The sequence below is a fragment of the Giraffa tippelskirchi genome, chromosome 9 (assembly GCF_054371585.1).
Source record: "Giraffa tippelskirchi isolate mGirTip1 chromosome 9, T2T-mGirTip1v1.2.pri, whole genome shotgun sequence".
Taxonomy (NCBI): Eukaryota; Metazoa; Chordata; class Mammalia; order Artiodactyla; family Giraffidae; genus Giraffa; species Giraffa tippelskirchi.
In genome coordinates this window covers 103690230-103708076 of record NC_137283.1, presented here as the reverse complement: position 1 = coordinate 103708076, position 17847 = coordinate 103690230, and the positions used below count along the sequence as shown (strand labels likewise).

At 37.7% G+C, this 17847-nt stretch overlaps 1 protein-coding gene and 1 long non-coding RNA gene across 5 annotated transcripts in view; both read right to left on the bottom strand.

Moving 5' to 3' along the window:
* LOC145521250 (uncharacterized) overlaps positions 1-14566 on the bottom strand; it is a 42227-nt gene extending 27661 nt beyond the window's left edge. The window contains exons 1-4 of one of the 3 annotated variants that reach the window (XR_014065265.1): positions 11163-14566; positions 7658-8871; positions 5983-6078; positions 1117-1333 (exon numbers count right to left, since the gene is read on the bottom strand). This is a non-coding gene — a long non-coding RNA (uncharacterized LOC145521250). Of the gene's footprint in view, positions 1-385; positions 540-1116; positions 1334-5982; positions 6079-7657; positions 8872-11162 lie in introns of all 3 variants that reach the window. The other 2 variants (XR_014065264.1, XR_014065263.1) reach the window with 2 other exon arrangements.
* Positions 14567-16489: 1923 nt separating this feature from the next.
* The window catches only part of HDAC2 (histone deacetylase 2), a 32280-nt gene continuing 30922 nt past the window's right edge, over positions 16490-17847 (bottom strand). For both annotated transcript variants that reach the window (XM_081529604.1, XM_081529605.1), the window contains 2 exons: positions 17589-17646; positions 16490-16866 (listed from right to left, as the gene is read on the bottom strand). In XM_081529604.1, coding sequence (XP_081385730.1) covers positions 16836-16866; positions 17589-17646 — 89 coding nt within the window. In that variant the 3' untranslated portion in view covers positions 16490-16835. The remainder of the gene's footprint in view (positions 16867-17588; positions 17647-17847) is intronic.

The following is a 17847-nucleotide window of genomic DNA, read 5'->3' as shown; positions in this document are numbered from 1 at the left end:
AATATATGTACACCTGTTGGTCCCCAGTCTCATCATTATGCAATCCCAGACCTTTGACCAAGTGTATCCAAAGCAAGTAAGTTTACAGTAAATACATTTGTTATTTACATTATCAGATGGCATATTTTTTCCCTAGAATCCTGATATTAAAAACATATAGCATTGCTAAAAGCATTAAATGAAATAAAGCTCAATATAGCTGCACTAATCTGTGCTTTCTAAATATACTGACAGAAGTGAAGAAAGTAGGCTGGCATGGCTTTTGTACAATTTCTGTATCACACTAACCTAAATTCAAACAGTGTGTTTAGATAAAAATATTGTTCCCTCCAAGGAAGCTCCTGATTTTGCAGAGAAAAACACTTCTGTGTGGAACATTACTTACACAATGAGCACCTTGCTTCCTGGAGGGGAAACGCTGCAAGCACAACACCACCACATTCTCCAGAAGTAAAGATTCTCTGGTGCCCAGTCACCACTAAGGAGGGGTCCCCAAACCACGGAACAAATGGCACCAACAGTTTAGCACCACCAGGCACCTTTGTGGGGTCAGAAGTGGAAGAGTCCTTGTCAGATCAGTGTTGACCTCCTGCTGCGGCCAGGCTGACTGAGATGGAGCGGTAGGAGGCAGGAAAGAAACCAGAACCACAGGTAGCAGGTGGCTGGCCAAAGCTCCAGGGACAAAGTAGGTAAGCACCCTAGAACTTCGAAGAAAATAATCCCCTGGGAGGTTCTTCCTTAGAGAGATAGAGGGTTGTTAAATTTATCCAGATGTTAGGGAAACTATAATCTTATTTTTCTCTTATTCAGAAAGAACAACCAAGAAGAAAAGCAGGGACTTCCCTGGTGGTCCAGTGGCTAAGACTGCACTCCCAACGCAGGGGGCCCAGGTTGGATCCCTGATCTGGGAACTAGATCCCACATGCCACATCTAAGAGTTCTAATGCCGCAATAAAGATCAAAGATCTTGAGTCCTGCAACTAGGACCTGGCATGGCCAAACAACTAAAAAAAAAAAATTTTAAAGAAAGAAAAGCAGTGTTCTTAAGAAGAAGTATATTTTATCAATTATAACATTAGAAAACATACTTCTTTACCAAATTTACATTGAACTTACTTCCTCATTCCATATGCAACCTTGTGGACTTAAGATGGCGATTCCTCAGGGTCAACTGTACACTTCCCTGCCTGTTCCCCCTGCTAGGTGGGAAGATATTTGAAGCCACATTTGTGTCTGCTTCATTTCTGGAATGCATAGGCCAGCATCACACACTTTGTAGATAACTGAGGAGATTCTGATTGGATTCATGCTTCATAAAAGGAAAACATCAGCTCTGCTTAAAAGAAAACATCATTCTTTTTTAAAGTCAATTTTTATTGGAGTATAGTTGGAGGAGGAAATGGCAACCCACTCTAGTATTCTTGCCTGGGAAATCCCATGGACAGAGAAGCCTGGCAGGCTACCATCCATTGGATCGCAAAGAGTTGAACATGACTGAGTGACTGAGTAGCAGCAGCAAGGGTATGGCTGCTTTACAGTATTGTTACTTTCTGCTGCACAGCAAAGTGAACCAGTTATGTGTCTCCGTATATCCCCTTTTTCTGTTATCATAATTCTCATTTCAATCCACTTACCTTTACACCAAGGTAAAGCTGGCAGAAATCTATGTAAAACTGGCAGAAACTAACTCTTACAATAAGCTAGAGTTAGCAATAATAGGCTCTACATGTATCTTGTGTTTTCAATCCCAGATCCCAGAGGATTTTAGAAAGAAATGTTACATTTTTTTTCTTTTTAGTGGAAAAATAAAAATCATGAAAAATGAGTACAATTTATGTGGTGGTTTAGTCGCTAAGTTGTGACCGACTCTTGTGCCCCCATGGACTGCAGCCCACCAGGCTCCTCTGTCCATGGGATTCTCCAGGCAAGAACACTGGAGTGGGTTGTTGTTTCCTTCTCCAAGTACAATTTATATAATAGTCAACAAGAAGTTAGTAAATAAATTATGGAAATTGATAAAATGGTATACTATGTAGTCATTAAATTATATAATAGTCAACAGAAGTTAGTAAATAAATTATGGAAATTGATAAAATGGTATACTATGTAGTCATTAAAATTATGATAGAGCTATATATTTGTTAACAATGCTATCCTTGGAAAAAATTTTTATTAAAAAAAGCAGTTTAAAGTATGTATGATAGAATACCTTTTTTTGGTAAAAATATGTATGACTGTTAGTGGAAGAATATGTATGAATGTATGTTTGTAAATAGGAAAATAATTTCCTCTCAGGTTGGCAGAGGGGAGGGACACCTTTTAAGTGATACGTGTATATATTTGGCCGATCTGCATAGCATGCAGGATCTTAGTTCCCCAACCAGGGTCCAACCTGTGCCTCCTGCATGGCGAGCATAGAGTCTTGACCACTGGACCTCCACGGAAGTCCCATGGAAGTCCCTAGATATTTGTTTTTATATTTTATATATTACTATATTTTCTGTTTTTTAAATGATGGAACTATTACTTCATAGTCAAAAACACTAGTTTAAAAGAATATGTAGTGTTGCTCTTAAAGAAAATATTTTTAAATCACTCAAAATCTCATCACCTATAACTACATAAATACTTTTTTATATTATTTGTATTGGTTAATGTTTTGTTACAAACTTCAAAACTTAGTGCCTTAAAATGCTAATCCATTATTATAGCACCTGAGTCTGTTGGGCTGTTGGATCTAGACTAAGTTTGGCCAACGTTATGGGCTGAACCATGTCCTCCAAAATTTCATAGTTTGAAATCTTAACCCCTAGTACCTCAGAATGTGACTGTATTGAGACAGTGCCTTTAAAGAATTAATCAACTTAAAATTAGGTCATTATGGCAGGGCTTATTCCAATCCTGATGGTGTCCTAACAAGAAGAGGAGATTTGGACATAGGCATGCATACATAGCGAACACCATGTCACCTTGAAGACTCGTCTAAAAGGCCAGAAGAGAGATCAGAAGAAACCAACCCTACCAGCCCCTGATTGCAGACTTCCAGTCCCTAGAACTGTGGGAAAATAAATTTACATTGTTTACACAGCCTGGTCTGTGGTACTTTGTTGTGACAGTCCTGGAAAGTAACAGAGCAGATATGAGCTGGGCTCCAGGCACAAGTGAACTGGGAGCTCTGCTCTGGGCTGTGTTTGACAAGTTGCCTGGGCAACTCACCCTCCATGTCTAAATTCCTATTTCTGGGACCCGTTGCTAGCCCTGGGCATGTTCCGCCCAGGGATGGGAGAAACACAAGAGATAAAGTGGAAAAATCTTTTGAGGCCTAGTCTTGGAGCTAGCAAACTACAGACTGCTTTGTTCTATTAACCAAAGCAATTCAAATGACTAAGCCCAGGGTAGAGAATGAACTCAATCTAAATAAGTCAACTAGAGGCATGCCTGCTGTGGGAGAGAATGGAAAAGAGATCCAGCAAAGTGTGGACATGGAGGAGAGAAAGTGGGGGAGGAGCGACTAGGGCCAATGGTGTTACTATCTTAGATGTCCACACAAGCTTATATTGCAAGTCTTACAACATATGTGCTTAGTTGCTCAGTCGTGTCTGATTCTTTGCTACTCCATGGACTGTAGCCCGCCAGGCTCCTCTGTCCATGGGGATTCTCCAGGCAAGAATACTGGAGTGGGTTGCCATGCTCTCTTCCAGGGGATCTTCCCAACCCAGGGATCGAACCGAGATCTCCTGCACTGCAGGCTGGTTCTTTACCGTTGAGCCACCATGGAAGCCCTGACACCACAGGCTTATTATATGCTATATATTTCTAATTTTACTTACATTTAATCTTCTTCTACCTTTTTAATAGGATTGATAATTTAAAATTTCACTGGATGCAAAATATATCACATTAATTTTTTTTAATTTAGAAAATTAAAAAAATTAAGAAGCAGTCAATAAAATTAACACATAAATGAACCAATATAAAAATCTAATCCAAATGGAAAGCTAACAGCATGGTATAATTTTTTATACATTGGGAGTACTCAATATACATTTGTTGAATAGAGTCTATATAAATTTATTTTGAATGTGAGAACTGTTGCTGAAACAACACATTCAAAATGTGAGAACTGTCATTTGTTGAAACAAACAAAAATAACAAAACAAAAAAATACATGGAAAATACTGAGACAGTATTGACTGTAAAAGGTTACAACTTGGTATCCACCATCATCTTTCTAGTTAGAAACTTGTGGGAGTATTTTATGGATTTAAAACTTTTTGATTCACTTGGATGGAAGGTTGGCTAAAAGTTAGCCATTTAAAAAAATTATGATTCTGTTTTTGCACTTCAAAAACACTTCTATGTTTGTGTAAAAGGAATGCAAGAAAACATCAAGGATTTTGTTTTCTGAAGAGTGATAAACCTCATTTTCCTAAGAGGATCAAAAGATGAAAAATCTTTATTGAAGTTTCCTTCGTAAGAGAAAGTCAATCTTGGCTCCAAGTTCATTTTCCAAATCAGGAAGAATTTTTTTCTTAGGATAGCATTGAACTTGAGAAGTAGAAAAAAAAATATTTTCCAATGGTTAATTATTCTTATAATGTGGTTCTAAAAACATTACCATTATACATATTTCTAAAAAGATTTCAGTGTCTTATGTAATCAGTAATGCAGTCACTTAAAAAACATGTGGAAATTGCAGAGCTAAATAGCAGACATATATTTATTACATTTGGTACATGCCCATACTCAAGGGATAGCTAAATGTGTGTATAGTACTCCTTTGTCTCCTCTTAGAAACCCTTCCAGAGCTCTGTTATGAATTACATTGTGTAAATATGTCCACATTCAGTTTCGGGAGAGTTATTCCCAAGTCGGTTTCAAACTGAACACATGTTGCATCTGTTTTCTGTTTGTGAATACTCAATGCTTGGCACTTGAATTGGGATATTTTTCTTTGGAATGAAATAATTTCAAATATTTGCTTAATCAAAACATCAGTTTCCTTTTGCAGTTTCCATCCTGGGCTGTTGGTAGGTTTCCCAGACCTGGTCTCCTGTGCAATGGAGAGGGGCCCACCTCCCCATGGTGGGGAGGGGAAGAGAGGAGAGAGCAGGCCGATACCCAGACCACTGGCTCGTCCCTTCAGCATGTCCCGTGCCTCTCCAGATCCCACCTGACCTGAGGGCTTGTTTTCAAGTACTCCGGAAGGTTTTAACGGTCTCATTTTCTTCTAATAACTTATCATCTTTTTTTCTCTGAAAACTTTAATGGGTGCAGAAAAATTTTCCCTTCAGCTAAAGTTCTATGAAGCCAATGGAACCTCAGCTCTCTCCTCCGCCAGATTCAATCAAAAGTTTTTTGGGACCTTGATTTTGGGGGTACATGTGTTCAAGAGAAATTAACCTGGCGGCAGGGTAGAGTGTGGGACAGTGTGGGTTGAAGCAGAAAGAGGATGGAGGGAAGCAAGGCAAACCAGGAAGCCCTTGCTGTTGTTCATAGGGAAAATGAGGAAGTTACGGCAGTAGAATGAAAAGAAAACAGCCCATGCTCCTGGGGAAACCACAGCCTTCAGAGTTAAAAGGACTGGCTTCGAATCAGAGCTCAATCATGTATGAGCTCTGTGACCCCAAGCAAGATACCCAACCTCTCTAAACCTCAGTTTCTCTACTTAGACAATGAATGTGAAATAACATATATAATTCTTGTGAGGATGAAGTTATAGTTTTTAAAATGCCTAGTATATAATGTTAATGTATGATTTTTAAATAGATACCAGTGAAAGCTATTATGAAGGAAGAAACAAAGGCCAATGGATTGAAAACAGGAAATGGAAAGAGGAATATATTCAAAGATCAGAAAGTGTCCTGCCAATTGACAAACATTTCTCTAATTTACTGACCACAGGACATCTTTTTCCCCCACAAAATAATTAATTAGCCAATGAATTGATTAATTCTGGAATAACGACAGTAAATAACTTACCTTAAATTAAGTACTAATAGTGGCAGAGACAAGACTCCAATTTTGATCTTTTGCTCCCCTTCTTCCTTTTCGTTACCTTCTCTTTCTGAAAAAAAACTGATTTGAAAAAGTATTAGACAGGGCAGAGTCAAGGAAATTACCCACACCTCCAGGAGCCTTGCAGTGGATTGTCAGAGTCTGAGCAGACTGAAGGGTGTCCACACAGCACTGAGCAACTCTTATGCTCCTCAAGGGACTGACTGAGGTCACTCAGGGCACTCACTGGGCCTGAGCTGGGCCACTCTTTCCATTTCTCACATGTACGAGCTCTTTTCTGCTGCAGCACACTAGGCATGCTGCCTTCTCTGTCTGGAGTCTATAATACCCAACTCCTCACTAGGGCACTTCCTATGCATTCCTTATTTACTTTTAAATTCAATTTAATTTTTATTTTATACTCAAGTATAGTTGATTTACAAAGTTGTTTCTTTCTTCCATTTGTTTGGGGGGTGGGGAGCTGCTCTGGGTCTTCCTTGCAGCATGCAGCCTTCTCTAGTTGTGGTACCAGGGCTTAGTTGCCCTGCAGCATGTGGCATCTTAGTTCCCTGACTAGGGATCGAGCCTGCTTCCCCTGCCTTTGGAGGCAGATTCTTCACCACTGAACCACCAGGTAAGTCCCTCCTAATCATTCTTTAGCTCCCAACTAAAAAGTTACTTTCTTAGATAGATGTTCCTGACCTCTATCCCTCACATCCCAATCTAACTCAATTTCCTCATATTCTTTTTATGCCACACCCTTTTCTGTTGTATATAGCACTGACCACAATCATAACCACATAATTGTCTGCTGCTGCTGCTGCTAAGTCGTTTCAGTCGTGTCCGACTCTCTGCAACCCCATAGACGGCAGCCCACCAGGTTCCCCTGTCCCTGGGATTCTCCAGGCAAGAACACTGGAGTGGGTTTCCATTTCCTTCTCCAATGCATGAAAGGGAAAAGTGAAAGTGAAGTCGCTCAGTCGTGTCTGACTCTTAGCGACCCCATGGATTGCAGCCTACCAGGCTCCTCCGTCCATGGGATTTTCCAGGCAAGAGTACTGGAGTGGGTTGCCAGTGCCTTCTCCGACATAATTGTCTACTTGTTGGCTTATCTAATGCCGCCTCTTTCATGAGACTAGAAGGTAGATTAGATTAGATTTAGGGCCAGTACTGTGAACGCTACAAGAAATATTCAGAAGAGAGCCTAACAGAAACATGTACATTTTTTTTTTTTGAGGCAAAATTCACATAACATAGAATTGAGCATTTTAAAGCAAACAATTTAGTGGTATTTAGTGCATTTGCAATGTTGTACAATCATCACTTCTATCTAGTTCTAGAACATTTTCATCACTTCCAAAGGAAATCTCATACCCATTAAGCACTTACTTCCAAATTCCCCCTCTACCCTAGTAACCACTAATTTGCATTATCTAACAATTTACCTATTCTTGATATTTCATATAAATGGAATCATACAATCTGTGATCCTGTGTATCAGGCTTCTTTCACTCAGTGTAATGTTTTCAGGGTTCATCCACATTGTATTAGTACTGCATTCCTATATTTCACTATATATATATATATATATACACACACACACACAATACAGACTAATATATAATTATATAATATACATGTAACTAACACACACACACACACATATATATTTATCTGTAGTTTTTTCTTGTATCTTCATCTGGCTTTGGTATCAGGGAAAGACTGGCTTCAAGGGATGAGATAGTGTGCTCCTTCCTCTTCTACTTTTTGGAAGAGTTTGAGAAGTATTGGCATTAATTCTTCTTTAAATGTTTGGTGGGATTTGCCAGTGAAGTCATCTGGTCCTGGACTTTTCTTTGCAGGGAGGTTGTTGGGTTGTTGTTGTTCTTGCTGAACTGATTCAATCCCCTTTATTTGCTATATCTATTGAGATTTTCTGTCTAAGTCAGATTTGATAATTTGTGTATTTCTAGGAATTTCTCCATACCTTCTAGTTTACTAAATTGTTGGTATATGATTCTTCATAGTATTCTCTTATAATCCTCTTTATTTCTGCAAGTTTGTTAGCAATGTCTGCACTTACATTGCTCATTTTAGTTATTTATGCATTCTCTTTCTCTTAGTCAGCTGAGCTAAAACTGTCAGTTTTGTTGGCCTTTTCAAATTTGCTGAAATACAAGAATCTACAAATACAAATCTAATAAGCTCAATGCTCTCCAAGAATTATAAGTGTGAGGAGATCTGTACTGAGACAGTGGGTCTCACAGTTCCGCATTAAGGCTTTTATTTTCTCAGGGTGTCACCTCAGGTCTTCTGTTTCTGAGCCCAGAGCCAGTCTGGTCTAGCTTTTGTAGAGGGCAAAGCTCTTCTGTTGGGGTGGAGGACAGGGGTGCCTGCTGGGCTTCTCAGGCTAGGGAGATCAAGCTGATCCTCTTGAAGACATCACAGTCTTCCCACTTTCATTCTCATTCAGCACCGCAGCTTTCAGTGATGCTTCCCACTCTAAGCCTTTCTGGAGCTCACTGCTTCCTGACTTTTATCCTTGTAGGAGCTGGTTCCAGTTACCACTTTCCATAACTTTCCAAAATGATCATTTTTCTTTTTTTGCTGTGGTATCCACTTCCATTCACCTTTTGGACTTAGTTTTTGCTCCTTTTTGTATATTATTGGGCTTTCCAGGTGGCACAAGTGGTAAAGAATCCGCCTGCCAATGCAGGAGATATAAGAGATGCAGGTTCAATCCCTAAGTCAGGAAGATTCCTTGGAGGAGGAAACGGCACCCCACTCCGGTATTCTTACTAGGTGAATCCCAAGGAACGAGGAGCCAGGCAGGCTACAGTTCATGCAGTTGCAGAGTGGGACATGATTGAGAATCTGAGAAACAAAAAAATATATTAGCGGTTTTAAGAAGGACCAGAGACAAATTCCTATCTATTTAACCTTTATAACTGAAATCAATATTAATTCCATTTAATGAATGAGAAAACTGATGCTCAGAGCTTAGGAAACTTGTCCAAGGCCACAAAAATAAGTGGTCATCTTTATACTACCTTATACAGCTTTACTAAGCATTAAGTAGTTACAGCTACTCCAATGTTACCTGGCTTCAGCAAGTGTTCTAAAACAAGTTTTGTTACTACTCCATTACAAAGACTAGCTCGTGCCATGGTCCTTTGAGAAGATCAGGCCAGTTATGAGTTTATTTCCTCTCAGTTCCAAATAGATCCTTTATTGCCTGCACCACAATACTAGAGTTGACTTTTAAATATTCCTACTTTGACAGCTGGCACAATACCAAGCTGTCAATAAAAGGTGCTGGAGGAGGAGGAGCTTCTCTGGTTCCAGGGTGCTCTTCTCCGCAGGCTCTTGCAGCTCGAATGGCTTCTCCGGCCCCTGGCTCCTGCAACACCAATCAGTTCTCTGGCACTTGGACCCATCACCCAATGAGCAGCAGCATCTCCTTACCACCTTAGAAGGAGAATTTCTAGCAACTGTTGGAGGGTGGATTTCCAGCAAGTTCCATCCATGCAATCCCCAGTGACTTCTCTGCCAGCCAGAGAACCATAGATGTGTCCTCTCCAGAATCTGGGTCTCAGTCTTGGGTCGGGAGGTAGGCTCACCTTGGGACACTCTCAGGGGCAATGGCCTCTCCTTGTATGTTATTAACCTTTTTTTTTTTTTTTTAACAGTCTCCTTATTTTTCACTAGGGAATCCTTCAGTACTCCAATCTTGTTACAATTAATGATTATATAAAACTTTTCATGTTCAAATTACATTGTGGCTTTTCTCTCATGATTAGACCCTGGCACAGGCAATCTTTGGTCTCTAACATTTTTGGGGGGGGGGCATAAATTGCATGTGACTTAAAAAAAAATTAGTTTGTCTGTGCTAGGTCTTCACTGCTGCACAGGCTTTTCTCTAGTTGAGGCAAGTCGGGGCTACTGTCTAGCTGTGGAGCATGGGCCTCTCATTGAGGTGGCTTCTTTTGTTATGGAGCACAGGTTCTAGGGTGCGCAGGTTTCAGCAGCTGTGGCACATGGGCTCAGCAGTTGCACCTCCCGGGCTCTAGATCATAGGCTCAATAGTTATGGCGCCCAGGCTTGTGCTCCGTAGCACATGGGATCTTCCCAGGTCAGGAATTGAACCCATGTCTCCTGCATTGGCAGGCAGATTCTTTACCAAGATTAGTAAACTGAGGCATAGCAATTTAAATGATGAGGCCAAAGCAAAGCTCTTCAATCAATAATGTAAAGCTGGGGCTAACTCCACATTTGTGATTTCTAGTGCACTGCTCTTTACCTGCTGCTGCTCTAAGTGGTGATGGTGCTTTGAACAGGCCAAGTAAAAAGCACAAAAAAAGCTAGAGATGAGGCTGTTCACCATTAAATAACTTTTAGGATCTGTGGTGCATATCTGGGAGTTCATATTTATTGCCCATAATATTTAGAAATAGAGCTGAGATAAAATGAACTTACAATGTTTTCTAACTCTAGAAATATGATGGCATTGAGTCATTAAGAAACCCCAATGCTTTACCATCTACTTAACGATATCTCAGATGTTACTTTGAGATTTCCAAACAGATTTCCAAAACGTACTCACCATCTAAAAGGAATAGCACAGAAACTGCACCTACACTTAGTACATGTAAACATTATACAACTAAATATGTCTAAAAATAATATATTTTTTTAAATTCACCAAAAAGAGATTTGCAATTGATTAATGGGGAAGAGGATAGCTAGTAATAGTTGGAACTTCAGATTGTAGAGAAAAATCTTCTCCTGGAAGATACTGTATGTCCACATCAGGTGGATCCTACGGAAATTAGAATTCAGCCCATTTCAGACAACTTCTGAAAGGCTGATGAGATGTAGGTCTTCCTTTCTTCTACCTGGAAGGCTGTTATCTACCAAAAGAGCACACTAGGGTGCCCTTAACACCTCAGTCCCACCTAGAATTCAATCAAAGGTGACCCATGTTTGAACTTTCCTGCTAGATTACAGAATAAGATTTTTGAAGTGTTTCTCACCTAGGGACACAGTAAAAATGCAATTAAAAAAGGCAAAGGGAGAAACACTTGTCTCTTAAGTCAAACATTCAGTTTACTAGTTGCCAGAATGCAGTGACCTTTTGTTGGTATTTGTTTACTGAAAAACTTTACCTGCATATCAGGCAGTTACTGTATAGGAAGATCACTCTTGAAATGTTGATTTCTGAAGAAACAAAAAAAGATAACTAGTTAAATAATACACGAGAGAAGGTAGAAGCTTCTGATTTACCGATAGAACCAAAATTCATAACTTGAGAGATCAGTCTTAGATTTCAATCATTACTTTGTTGAACTCACTCTCAAACACATACCGTTGGTTACAAGGTGGGACTGGAAAAAAAATTTACCAGTTCAGAATTTTACTATTCATGTTATTTTAGAAATACATGTACACGTACATATTTTACCAACATTTGGAGTAAACATTCTTAAGTAAAGAGCAAATAACAACTTAATCAAGTATCCAGTTCTCCTTTATAATTTATTCCACCAGGATTAACCAATATCCTAATCGTAAGACTTCAAAGTTTCATAATTTCAAAGATCAAAGAGGTTAGGTACTTAGTTTAGTAACAAATGTTGTAGAACTACTTCATATGCAGTCCAATGTCCCTGCATATGAACTTCACTATACCGAACTACATTTTTTAGAATCAAATTTCAATTCTCCTTTTCTATTGTGTATTTTAAAGGATTCCATTCCCAACCAAAATAGAAAACTACTCTGGCTCTAATATTCATTTCTATTCTACTTTTGACTAGAAAAGTCACAAATTACATTTACTACCAGATATACTCTACTGTGTTTTATGGATGTAAGGCTCAGGAATTATTATTATAATTGTTATACCTAAAGAAAAATCCCAATCAGTAAACTACACTGTAGCTTAATTCAAATGGTATTGAGTCCAACAATGCATTCAAAAGAACTTGTTAATGAGTGTTACTCGGCTTGTTCAATGGACCACCAAGCGACTACAGGAGAAAATGCACAAAAAACAGAAAAAAAATGTAAACAATGGAACATCTGCCATCTTGTGGCAAGTTAGAGAAAATGCAGCAACTGTTGAGTAGCTTCTTTATATTGTAATCTGAGGATTATTTCTTCACATTAACAATGCTACTCATATAAACAGACAATAACAATTTAATAGTTTCATGTTTTCCATAATCCATTGACAACCATTTTGCTTGACAGATTACCATCCAGTGAATTGCAGGGACACTAATATCCCCCTAAATTTACCAATGTTAATAGATTCCTTGCTGAAACTAGTTCTCAAAAGATTGTTTCCCTATCCACCATGGCCTAGTATTTTTATACTAGTGGGCATCGAACTCAAACACAAGGCTCAGAAGCAATTCATCTGATGTCTAAATAACACTTGAAGATTTAAGATGTCCCTCAATATTCTGGTCCCATCTATCTCCGTTTACCTGACATAACAACAGTAGTAGTTAACAGCATTAACTGTATCAACTCAATCTTCAACAACCTTAATGAGGAGAGGACTACTATTATTTTCCTCATTTTAAGTTAAGAAGCAATTAAGACACAGAGAAGTTAGTAACTTGCACAGGATTGTGAAGAAAAAAGGATCTTAAGCTACCGAAACTTACTGCTTGCGAAAGCATAAAAATTGAAGTTTTCACTTAAAACTTGAAAATCCATGTCATTTATATCACAATACAGTAAGAAATGTTATGAATCCCGGTATCAGAGAAGCTTCAGTAGTAATTTTACTGAAGCCACAGCAATCAGAAGATGAAGGTAAATTACTCCACTCTTAAGAACTTCAAAGCATCTCCTATTGACAGAATGCTAGTAGCACTGGTTATTATATTAACTAACTTATGGTACCAGTGGAATTTGGAAGCTTTCATCCATGCCATAAGGAAATGAGAAAAATTGAGAAAACAGCAGGATCTTAAGTAAAGAGCTTCTCCACTCCCCCTACCTCCCCAGCAAGTTGAGGTCTGTTTTAAAGTGCCATTTTTATGGATTAAAGATCTAAACGTAAGACCAGAAACTATAAAGCTCCTAGAGGAAAACATAGGCAAAACACTCTCTGACATAAATCACAGCAGGATCCTCCATGACCCACCTCCCAGAATATTGGAAATAAAAGCAAAAATAAACAAATGGGACCTAATTAAGCTTAAAAGCTTTTGCACAACAAAGGAAACTATAAGCAAGGTGAAAAGACAGCCTTCAGAATGGGAGAAAATAATAGCAAACGAAGCAACGGACAAACAATTAATCTCAAAAATATACAAGCAACTCCTGCAGCTCAATTCCAGAAAAATAAACGACCCAATCAAAAAATGGGCCAAAGAACTAAACAGACATTTCTCCAAAGAAGACATACAGATGGCTAACAAACACATGAAAAGATGCTCAACATCACTCATTATTAGAGAAATGCAAATCAAAACCACTATGAGGTACCATTTCACACCAGTCAGAATGGCTGCTATCCAAAAGTCTACAAGCAATAAATGCTGGAGAGGGTGTGGAGAAAAGGGAACCCTCTTACACTGTTGGTGGGAATGCAAACTAGTACAGCCACTATGGAGAACAGTGTGGAGATTCCTTAAAAAACTGGGAATAGAACTGCCATATGACCCAGCAATCCCACTGCTGGGCATACACACTGAGGAAACCAGAATTGAAAGAGACGCGTGTACCCCAGTGTTCATCGCAGCACTGTTTACAATAGCCAGGACATGGAAGCAACTTAGATGTCCATCAGCAGACGAATGGATAAGGAAGCTGTGGTACATATACACAATGGAATATTACTCAGCCATTAAAAAGAATACATTTGAATCAGTTCTATTGAGATGGATGAAACTGGAGCCCATTATACAGAGTGAAGTTAAGCCAGAAAGAAAAACACCAATACAGTATACTAATGCATATATATGGAATTTGAAAGATGGTAACGATAACCCTATATGCGAGACAGAATAAGAGACACAGATGCATAGAACAATCTTATGGACTCTGAGGGAGAAGGGGAGGGTGGGACATTCTGGGAGAATAGCATTGAAACATGTATATAATCATATGTGAAACAGAACACCATTCCAGGTTCGATGCATGAGACAAATGCTCAGGGCTGGGGCAATGGGATGACCCAGAGGGATGGGATGGGGAGGGAGGTGGGAGGGGGGTTCAGGATGGGGAACACATGTAAACCCATGGCGGATTCATGTCAATGTATGGCAAAAACCACTACAATATTGTAAAGTAATTAGCCCCCAACTAACATAAATAAATTAATTAAAAAAAAAAAAACCTCAGAAAAAAAAAATAATAAAGTGCCATTTTTAAAACTGAAATGATAGCGACTACCCCTATCAGGACCATATGATTCTCCCAGAAGACTCTGTTAGGACTTTTAGCCACAAGGCAAATCTTCCTTCTCCAGGGAAGAAATGAAACTAAGATAGTCACTATTGTCCCAGAAACACTGAACTGCATGAATCTGCAAGTCATCACAAAAGATAATCTGAAAAAAAGGAAATGAAAGCTGTAAGGATGTGTAAAATTTCCATCCCTTTGACCAGAAATTGTTTATATTTTTAATTAAAACTTAATCTAAAAAATTACACATTAAAAAACTGAAGACTGATGACCTCAATAGATGCAGAAAATGCTTTTGATAAAATTCAACATCCAACTAATCTGACTCTTCTCATGGAAAGCATTCAACTTCTTTTTATCCATTTGATTGCCCATTATCCTGATACCACTCAAGGAATAATCTCTTCCTTCATCAATCCGAATTATTTATCCAATATTTTTCCAAATGTATTAGAGTATTTACCTTGACATCTTATGATCTTTTTCACTATATGCCAGAACTATAGCTTCTTTATATTAATAATTTATAGGAATTTTTTTTATTGCTCTTGTAAATGGGATCTTCCTTCTTCTGACAAATCTGGCTGCGTTTTTGTATATCACCAGTTGCTGTTTTCTGTGTATTAATGTTGTACCAAATCATCTTGCTGAACTTGCATGTTTCATATTATTCTCTTGAGGCTTTAACTTTGTATAGACACTTCTATTTGTAAATAGTAAAACAAAACCTAAGTGTAACCAAGGAGGTTCACTACACTATTGAAACAAATTTTTGGTATGTCCTTATAATGGAACCTTAATACAGAGCAGTTAAAAAATGAGTTGTACTTGTTCAACAGGGTTAATCAAAATGTAAAGTGTTTCACAAACACTAAATGTATGTAACTATTTCACGAATGAAGGACTGAATTCCATAATTCCTAACACCACAAGGGTTTGAATGTTGACAGATAAGCAGCACGAGTGAAAACAGGCATAAAGTATGGTTACTTCTGAAGAGTGGTAAGGGCATCAAATGATAAAGTGGATAGAGGCCTTCGACTTCTGTATAAATTTATTTAAAGAAAAAAAAGAGTTGGAACCAACATGGCAAAAGTGAAATATTTGTTAAATACAGGTTGAGAGAATGGCTGCTCATTACAAAAGTCCAGATGCTTTTGTAAATGCTGAAGTATTTATTTAACAGGAGCTTTTAGAGAAATATTTTTGACTGATCTGTCCAAATTTTTACCTCAAAATAATCAATTTGGCCTGGCAAAAAGATTTCATTGATTTTGGCAAGTTTCTAAAATGTTTTGCTTTCTCCTTTGCATATCTTAGTGGTAGAAATTACACCATTTGCTTCCTACCATTAAAGTGTAAGCTGTGGGAGCAGGCATTTTCCCATTATGTTCAGTTGCATGCTCAAAGCCTTAAAGTGGGTAGACACTCTATAAATTAATGATAAATGACTTTTAAGTGTTTCTTTCTTTCGTTTGGAAGCCTGGGTGTAATAGTGGAACCTGGGTACCATGTATATGCAGTACAAGTACCAGGTTTTGTCTAAATAGCAAGTTTTATTTTAGCCTTGACATAAACACAGGAAAGTTCTGTTCAAATACACCATACAATTCCTTGTCTACTTGGTATATAGTAGGGGTTGGCAAAAGAGTCCCATAGAGCTCAGTATGGAAGCTATAGTTTCCTTTTCTGATTATAGATTTCTTCTTTCAACTCAGAATCCCGATTACCAGTTTTTGAGAATCTTTGGTTCAGCTCAAAGATAATTCCTATATCTCAACTGCATAGCTTGTATCATTAATCTAAGAGATAAATTATGATTATAAGATATTAACCTTCACCAACATTGGCTGGTTAACCTACAGAGGACAAGATGGTAGAACTCCTAATAGAGTAAGAAATAATAATTACTGTAAACATGTAATTTCCTGAAAAAACAGTTTATGGATGTCTTTGAAGTTGTAATCAGTATCTTTCACCTTTAGGGTATTCTATTTTTCTACAGAAACGGTCATGTTAGTAGCCTCTGAAATTAGATTCCATGTTGTAATAAACAGACAAAAGACAATCGAAGTACAATTTTTTAATAAAGATAATTACAAAAGATGGAAAAATCAGCTCAGAAAGGCCAATTACTTCTTTAATAGATCAGTTTTTTGACATAATAACACATCAATTTTAAATACTATCACGTAAAGCATGGTGGAGAAAACAAATTTTGTTTCATAATTAGAAAACTCACAATAAAACTTGCCAAGAAAAACAAAAACAAAAACAAAAGCCATTTTGAAAATAAATACAGTCCATGCCAAAGTAGTATAAAATGAAGCCAGAAGTCTTCAAAAAGAAAAAACATTTTTCTTCCCAATATTTTCTCACTTTTTTATGGTTTCTGAAAGTGGTGAGACTCAAATTCAAGGATTGCTGAGCTGTTCTGATTTGGCTCTGTTAAAAGAGGCGATATGAAATATTAAAAACTGCACAGTCTCAGTTTAAATGCAATGACCGATAGATCAGTCCTATGGTTCTTGCCAAGAAACATGTAAGCTGGTAGTTCCTTGAGTTTTTGGAGCACTGACTGCCTTGACCATTTGAGTGGTTTTACAACCTATTTCAAGTAATCCTATGAAGGCTAACACAAAATTATGTGTGACCAAGCATCTATATGCTTTCTGACAATTCAAACCTCAATCATGGTCTTTTAAAAAATTATGTTATACTAGCCCAGTGATTCTTAAATTTACCTGTCTTACAACACCAAAAAATCATGTATATAGAAATAAGGGCACCATGACAGATGATGAGTGTCTACATAAAAGTTAATAGCAAAACAAGGCTTAGATAAATTATGTTCAAGAATATAAACCGATCTATGTTAATACATTCAGTTACAACACTGATTATTATTAGCTTTTGTAATTTTTTAAGGCATGCTACATAAATGAAAAATGAGCAAGTAAATGAAATATAAGCTAATGGTTAAGACACATATATATTGTCTTACCTATCATACTAAAATTCAGAGCATCTCATAACAACCTACTGATGATATTCCAGGTTCAGTTCAGTACTTCTCAAAGTATATATGTAATCCCACCCCAACCCCAGTAAACATGCTCATTATTTTTACAGCATATAAAAATTACTAGAAAGGGAATACAGCTTACCCTTTGGTATCTGTTTTTTCACCACTATTATCCTTGGATTTATCTTCCTCCTTAACATCTAAAAACAAAAATTGGGAAGAGATTAACACCTATTTTGAAATATAAAATGTAGGTATTTTAAAATATATCTTACTTAAATATAAAAAACTGCCATATACAATATTACTGTTCATAAAATCAATACCTAACTAAGCTTCTGAAGATGTACTAAATGACAGAGGTTCAAGGTATCAATGTAACATCACAGTCCTGCCTTTGG